The 7,049-nt window shown below is 58.9% G+C and overlaps 1 protein-coding gene across 1 annotated transcript in view; it reads left to right on the top strand.

The window, feature by feature from the left end:
* Nucleotides 1–7,049, top strand: part of IGSF9 (immunoglobulin superfamily, member 9) — a 20,078-nt gene that overhangs the window by 12,286 nt on the left and 743 nt on the right. The window contains exons 9-20 of the mRNA XM_010846867.1: nt 54–196; nt 2,106–2,246; nt 2,718–2,834; nt 3,029–3,179; nt 3,376–3,499; nt 3,750–3,925; nt 4,346–4,596; nt 4,811–4,895; nt 4,992–5,168; nt 5,382–5,424; nt 5,736–6,596; nt 6,885–7,012. Of these exons, the coding sequence (XP_010845169.1) occupies nt 54–196; nt 2,106–2,246; nt 2,718–2,834; nt 3,029–3,179; nt 3,376–3,499; nt 3,750–3,925; nt 4,346–4,596; nt 4,811–4,895; nt 4,992–5,168; nt 5,382–5,424; nt 5,736–6,596; nt 6,885–7,012 (2,397 nt within the window). The remainder of the gene's footprint in view (nt 1–53; nt 197–2,105; nt 2,247–2,717; nt 2,835–3,028; nt 3,180–3,375; nt 3,500–3,749; nt 3,926–4,345; nt 4,597–4,810; nt 4,896–4,991; nt 5,169–5,381; nt 5,425–5,735; nt 6,597–6,884; nt 7,013–7,049) is intronic.

Below are 7,049 nucleotides of genomic sequence, written 5' to 3'. Positions count from 1 at the left end.
TTCCTTGGGCCAGGCTCAGCTCCTCCCCTACAACTTGCCACTGCTTCCCCCAGACCCAGCGCAGGTGACTGCTATGCCTCCTGAGACGCCCTTGCCTGTGGGCATGCGGGGGGTGATCCGATGCCCTGTTCGTGCCAACCCCCCACTGCTCTTTGTCAGCTGGACCAAGGACGGGCAGGCCCTGCAGCTGGACAAGGTACAGCCCTGGGGCAGGGGAGAGAGTGCTTAGCTTGGTGTTATTCTAGTCAGGACGGCTGGGGTGGCCTTTGATCAATTCAGTGACTGGAGAACATACACCTTTTTTTAAAATTGGAGTATAATCACATTGTAATGCGTTAGTTTCTGCCGTACAACAAATTGAATCAGCTCTATGTATACATATATCCCCTCACAGTGGAGCTTCCCTTGCACCCCATTCTCCCCCCACCATCCTACCCTTCTAGGTCATTATAGAGCAGCGAGCTGAGTTCCCCATGCTTTATCGCAGGTTCCTTCTAGCCATCTGTTTGAGAGAAAAACAAATATTGTATATTCATACATATATATGGAATCTAGAGAAATGGGACAGATGAACCTGTTTGCAGGGCAAGAATAGAGATGTAGTCATGGACTTGAGACATAGGGGAAGAAGGGGAGGGTGGGACAAATGGGAAGGCAGTAATGACATCAGTTGTATCAGGTGCTGTGCAGGGTGTCTGGTAGGGAACAGGAGCAAAGAAACATCTGTGCCTCGAGGGGGTAGCACAGCCTCAGACACTCTGCTGGAAGGCTAGCGAGGCAGGAGACAGCGAGCACCTTCCTCTTAGGGCTGGTTGAGGACAGATCAGCAATGACTTCTGGGATACTAATGACGGCCTTGAAGGGCAGAGAGACATTCCATGCAGAAACCAGGGCCCAAAGGCAGGAAACAGTATCGTGCGTTTATGGCATAATGAGTCATCCAGCTGGGTGGGAGCTACAATTCCTGTGGGGACATGACTGATGCAGAGAATCTGGGAAGACAGGTTGGGGCCAAAGGGAAGAATATGGATGCCCAGTTAATATCACCTCATTCCAAGGTGATTGAGATTTTTTTGTTTGTCTGCAAAGACAATAAATTCCTTGTGGGTTACTATTGCATCTTTTAATCCTAGTCACCTCAGGGCTTCTGCAACTGTAGTAGTACTCAATACATTTTTTCAAAGGTTAAAAAAAAAGTCAGAAGGCATTTGGAACCAGTGAAATTGCGTGAGCAATGGTGTGATAGCATCAGTGTGTCCATGTGAGCGTGCTCAGTTGCTTCAATCATGTCCAACTCTATAGACTGAAGCCCGCCAGGCTCCTCTGTCCATGGAATTCTCCAGGCAAGAATTCTGGAGTGGGTTGCCATGCTCTCCTCCAGGGGATCTTCCCCACCCAGGGATCAAACCCGCATCTCCTGCACTGAGGCAGATTTTTTACCGCTGAGCCACCAGGGAAGCTTATATGATAGCGTCAGGGCTGTGAGCAGTTGAGTTTGTCAGAGAAATGAAGGGGAAGAGAGTGGACATTTGTGGTGCAGAGGCTGCTGAAATGAGAGTGTGGGTGAGAGGTTACGAGGCCTGAGTTAGAGAGGAAGACGTGAAGATGGATGGAACAAAAGGCCTTCCCAGGAGGACAGATGTGGGGTGTGAGACAAGAGTAAGGAGTCAGATGTTAGCCTTTAGTTAGTACAGAATTAGGGAAGCCAGGAAGAAGAGCTGATGTGGGGTGTAAGATAGGGAATGTAATCGTGGAGGGCTAGGAAGACAGCAGGCAGAGAACCTCACACGGCTCAACCCCACGTGGTGCCAGTCACCAGACTCCCTGGGAGTGGCTCCCCTGGAGTTTGTCAGACGCCATTCCTCTGACAAACTCCACTGCTCACAGCCCCAGTGCTATCACACAGGCTGCCTTCACACTCACTGGTAGTGGCCCCTCTGTAGGAAAGAGAGTGGAAGGGCGGAATTCAGAGAGAGGCCAGGCTAGGGGTAGGTTTTGGCGGCCTCTGTGTAGACGTGGGTCTCTCCCGTGCACTGCTTCTCTCCATCTCTGGTCTGGCCTCTGCTGAGTGTCTCTTTCTGGCTGTCATCTCCTCTTGCTTCCAGTTCCCCGGCTGGTCCCAGGGCCCAGAAGGCTCCCTGATCATTGCCCTGGGGAACGAGGATGCGCTGGGAGAATACTCCTGCACCCCCTACAACAGTCTGGGCACTGCAGGGCCCTCCCCAGTCACCCGTGTTCTGCTCAAGGTGCGGCTTGGGGTGGGGTTTGGGGGCAGGGGTAGTGGCAGCAGGTCAGGGGGCTGAAGATGCAAGGCTGGTACTGACACCAGGCTGGCGGAGGCGGGTGGGACAGACACATGGGGAACGGGGCTTCCACGTCTGTTTGCCATAGTGGCAGCAGCCATCAGATGCCACAGCGGAGGAAGGTCCCCTGCCCGCCCCATCCCTTTAACAGGCTGCCTCCCTCTCTGGAGTGAAGAGAGTAGGAAGCAAAAGGGAGGGTGAAGGGTATTCTCTAGAGGTTTGTACATCTTCAGAGAGGCCTCTGCCCATCAGCCCTGGTCTCTCCCACAATGTCCCTCCAGCCCCCTGGCTGGGGACAGATGAGCTAGAGAGACCCTGAGAGATGGAGACAGACGGGGGCCCCAGAGAAGGGGAGGAATGGCCCTTAGACGGCAGTGTGAGAGAGCCCCACCCAATGCCAGATCTGGGTTGCAGGCTCCCCCAGCTTTTCTAGAACGTCCCAAAGAAGAATATTTCCAAGAAGTAGGGCGAGAACTCCTTATCCCCTGCTCTGCCCGGGGAGACCCTTCACCTACTATCTCTTGGGCCAAGGTAAGGCTCCTGCCCCCACTCCACCTGCATTCACACCTGTTTTCACACTCGCCGCACCCCTGCCTCTCTCTCCCCCTGGATGTCTGGGGGGAGAGGGGAGACGGGGAGGAAACTGGAGCTGCCCCGAGAGCTGAGTGGCGCCCTTGGTGAGGGGTGGCTGCGTGTGTCCTCAGGGCTGACCAGTGGTTCTGTAGGTGGGCCGGGGGCCGCAGGGCCAGGCCCAGGTGGACAGCAACAGTAGCCTCATCCTGCGACCATTGACCAAGGAGGCCCATGGACGCTGGGAGTGCACGGCCAGCAATGCTGTGGCCCGAGTGGCCGCCTCCACGAATGTCTACGTGCTGGGTTAGTGGCTGCAGAGCAGGCTTGAGGCAGCCATGTGGGGAGGACACAGGGGAAAGAATTGTTTGGGGGGCCCCAGATGGGGATCTTAGGTGGGAAGCCCCTGGGATGATGGGTGGTGAGCGGAAGGCTTGGATCCCCTGAACTCTTTGCCCTCCCTCAGGACCCTGACCATCATCCCTCCATTGCCCCCACCCAGGCACCAGCCCCCACGTTGTCACCAATGTGTCCGTGGTACCTTTGCCCAAGGGTGCCAATGTCTCCTGGGAGCCGGGCTTTGATGGTGGCTATCTGCAGAGATTCAGTGTCTGGTATACCCCCTTGTGAGTGACCTGCCCCTGCCATCCCTCTTCCCCCTCTCCCTGAGTCCCTCTGGCTCTCTGCCCTCTCTCCTACCTCTCTGCCAGCCCTGCCCTGACTCTGCTGTCCGATTTTCAGAGAATCTCAGGGGTTCAAGGCCCAAGTCCGGAGACCTGGGGTGGTTGAGGGGACAGGAGAGGTGAGCTCTCTGGACTTCAATGTTCCTCCTCTTCCTAGTTCATGAAATGCCCCCCATTTCCTGCTGTCCTCCAGGGCAAAGCGTCCTGATCGAGCCCACCATGACTGGGTGTCCCTGGCAGTGCCCGTGGGCACTGCTTTCCTCCTAGTGCCAGGCCTGCAGCCCCACACCCAGTACCAGTTCAGTGTCCTCGCTCAGAACAAGCTGGGGAGCGGGCCCTTCAGCGAGATTGTCTTGTCTGCCCCTGAAGGTGAGTGATCTCTTACCCAGAGCAGCAGACAAGGATGGGGAAGGGCTGCAGGGAAAGTCCAGATATGGGCGGTCTGGATGGGAGTGGCCAGAAGGGTTTGTGGAAGATGATCGAGGCTTGACTTTAGGGGCTCTGGGAGAATAGTTGGGCCCCAGGGCTTGTGGAAGGACTTCCCTGGTGGCTCAGATGGTCAAGAATCCGCCTGCAGTGTGAAAGACTGGGGTTCGATCCCTGGGTTGGGAGGATACCCTGGAGAAGGCAATGGCAACCCACTCCAGTATTCTTGCCTAGAGAATTCCATGGACAGAGGAGCCTGGTGAGCGGCAGTCCATGGGGAACACTTCCATTTCCAGGGGATGTGGAGGAGCAGGCGAGGGGCACTGGGAATGCAATCTTTACATGCCTCTGTGTCCCCTTCAGGGCTTCCTACCACACCAGCTGCCCCCAGTCCTCCCCCGACAGAGATGTCGCCTCCCCTGTCCCCTCCACGAGGTCTGGTGGCAGTGAGGACGCCCCGGGGGGTACTCCTGCACTGGGATCCCCCGGAACTGGTCCCTAAGAGGCTGGATGGCTACATCCTGGAGGGCCGGCAGGGCTCCCAGGGCTGGGAGGTGTTGGATCGGGCCGTGGCAGGCACAGAAATGCAGCTGTTGGTGCCAGGACTTATCAAGGTAGGTGTGGTGGGTGGGCACGGAGGGGGCGGGTCCTGCCAATGGCCCCCCAGCCCCCTGCTGCACTCCCCAAACCTGGGCTCACCCTGATTTGACCATCCTCACCTCCTCTTGGCTTTCTACTTCACCCGTACCTTCCAACTGCAAAGTCTTTCCTTTGGCTTGGGGTGGGCAGTGCTGAGCTTTGACCCCCTTCTTGGACCCCCATCCCCAGGACGTTCTCTACGAATTCCGCCTCGTGGCCTTCTCTGGTAGCTATGTCAGTGATCCCAGCAACACAGCCAACGTCTCCACTTCTGGTAAGAACCCGGCAGGAGGGCAGAGCCCTGGGGATTGGGGGGCTCGGAGCCGCCTGTGTGATAGACACCGACCCTCCCTCGTGTCCCGTTGCCCAGGCCTGGAGGTTTACCCCTCGCGCACACAGCTGCCAGGCCTCCTGCCCCAGCCAGTGCTGGCCGGCGTGGTGGGCGGGGTCTGCTTCCTGGGCGGGGCTGTGCTCGTGAGCATCTTGGCCGCCTGCCTCATGAACCGGCGCCGAGCTGCCCGTCGCCGCCGCAAACGCCTCCGTCAAGGTAGGTCACTTGGGGCCCCGCCCTCTCTAAGCACCTCCTACTTGGAGAAACTCCAACCCCCTGCAAGGGCCAGGTGTGTTCCCCCTGCTTCCCACTTGTTCCACTTTCCCCAGGCAGATGGGGCTGGCGTCTGGCGCGGAGTGAGGTCTGCGCCCTGGGCCCTGGTGGGGCTTGGTTTTTCCTATGGCACCTCTTGTCCTCTTACCGTTACAGATCCACCTCTTATCTTCTCTCCCGCCGGAAAGTCGGCTCCCCAGTAAGTGCCCCCGCTTCCTTGGCTTCCTTCTGCAGTCTGTGAGCACCTTCCTTTTCTGCACCTTGGGGAGGGTTAGGAGGGGTGGAACAGAAGTGAGAGGGAGGTGAGGATGGAAGTGCAGAGGCCCCAGCCTGGGGGCCGGCCCCGTGTCGCCTGTGCCTTCCCTCCACCCCTCCACCATGTGGGTCCTTCTCTCCCTTGCTCTCCCTAGCTCTGCTCTGTTCTGCATCAAACCTCTCAAGGCCTGACGCTGGCTCCTGGGAGGGGGACTGGCCCCCTACCACAGACCCTGATCTCCTGTCCTTCCCCAGCTCTGCTCCGGGCTCGGGCAGTCCTGACAGCGTGGCGAAGCTGAAGCTCCAGGGTTCCCCAGTCCCCAGCCTGCGCCAGAGTCTGCTCTGGGGGGACCCCGCTGGACCCCCCAGCCCCCCTCCGGATCCTCCACCTAGCCGGGGGCCCTTACCCCTGGAGCCCATTTGCCGGGGACCAGATGGGCGCTTTGTGATGGGACCCCAGGTGGGGACCTCCCGAGAAAAGTCAGGCCCTGAGCAGTCCGAGCCTCGGACCCCAGCTCGGCGTCAGGCCAGGTCCTATGATTGCAGCAGCAGCAGCCCCAGTGGGATGCCCCAGCCCCTCTGCATTGCAGACATCAGCCCTGTGGGGCCCCCTCGACCGGCCCCACCCAGTCCTCTGCCAGGTCCAGGACCCCTGCTCCAGTACCTGAGCCTGCCCTTCTTCAGGGAGATGAATGTAGATGGGGACTGGCTCCCTGTGGAGGAACCCGGGCCTGCTCCACCCCCAGATTACATGGATACCCGGCCCTGCCCCACCTCATCTAACCTCCAGCCCCTGGACTGCAGCTCTGAGTCCCCCAGGGCAGCACTTCCTGGGGTCATGGCCGGGGTTGGGGCCGCACCAGAGCCCCCGTACACAGCACTGGTTGACTGGACAATGAGGGAACGGCTGCTGCCAAGCCTTCTCCCTGCTGCCCCTCGCGGCAGCCTCACAAGCCAGAGCAGTGGGCGGGGCAGCGCCTCCTTCCTCAGGCCCCCCTCCACAGCCCCCTCTGCAGGAGGCAGCTACCTCAGCCCTGCTCCAGGAGACACCAGCAGCTGGGCCAGTGGCCCTGAGAGGTGGCCCCGGAGGGAGCATGTGGTGACAGTCAGCAAGAGGTGAGGGCAGTCCCTGCCCAGCCCTGCCCTGCCCTGACCTGCCCAGCCCAGCCCAGCCCTGCCCTGCCTTGTACAGATTCTCCCCACCCCTCTCCTGTATCCTCTGCCTTCCCTGCTCCATCCCCACCTTGGGACCAGGAGAGCTTGTCTCCTTTGGAAGCTTTTGCTGAGGTCCAGGGATCTTCAGAGGAAAGCCATGGCCCACCCTCAGCTTGGGGTCACCAGTTCAGGCTTTTCTGGCTACCCTCTATTCCTCCACCCACACCACACATCTGTCTCATTTCACAGGAGGAACACATCTGTGGATGAGAACTATGAGTGGGACTCAGAATTCCCAGGGGACATGGAGTTGCTGGAGACTCTGCACTTGGGCTTGGCTGGCCCTCGATCCCGACTTGAAGCTGAGCCAGAGCTAGGTGTGAGAGCCTTCCAGAAAGCCAGGCACCCCTGGCC

This window comes from Bison bison, unplaced genomic scaffold (genome assembly GCF_000754665.1).
Source record: "Bison bison bison isolate TAMUID 2011002044 unplaced genomic scaffold, Bison_UMD1.0 scf7180017864240, whole genome shotgun sequence".
In the NCBI taxonomy this organism is placed as follows: Eukaryota; Metazoa; Chordata; class Mammalia; order Artiodactyla; family Bovidae; genus Bison; species Bison bison.
Note: the sequence above shows the minus strand (reverse complement) of the source record. Positions and strands in the feature narration are given on the sequence as shown.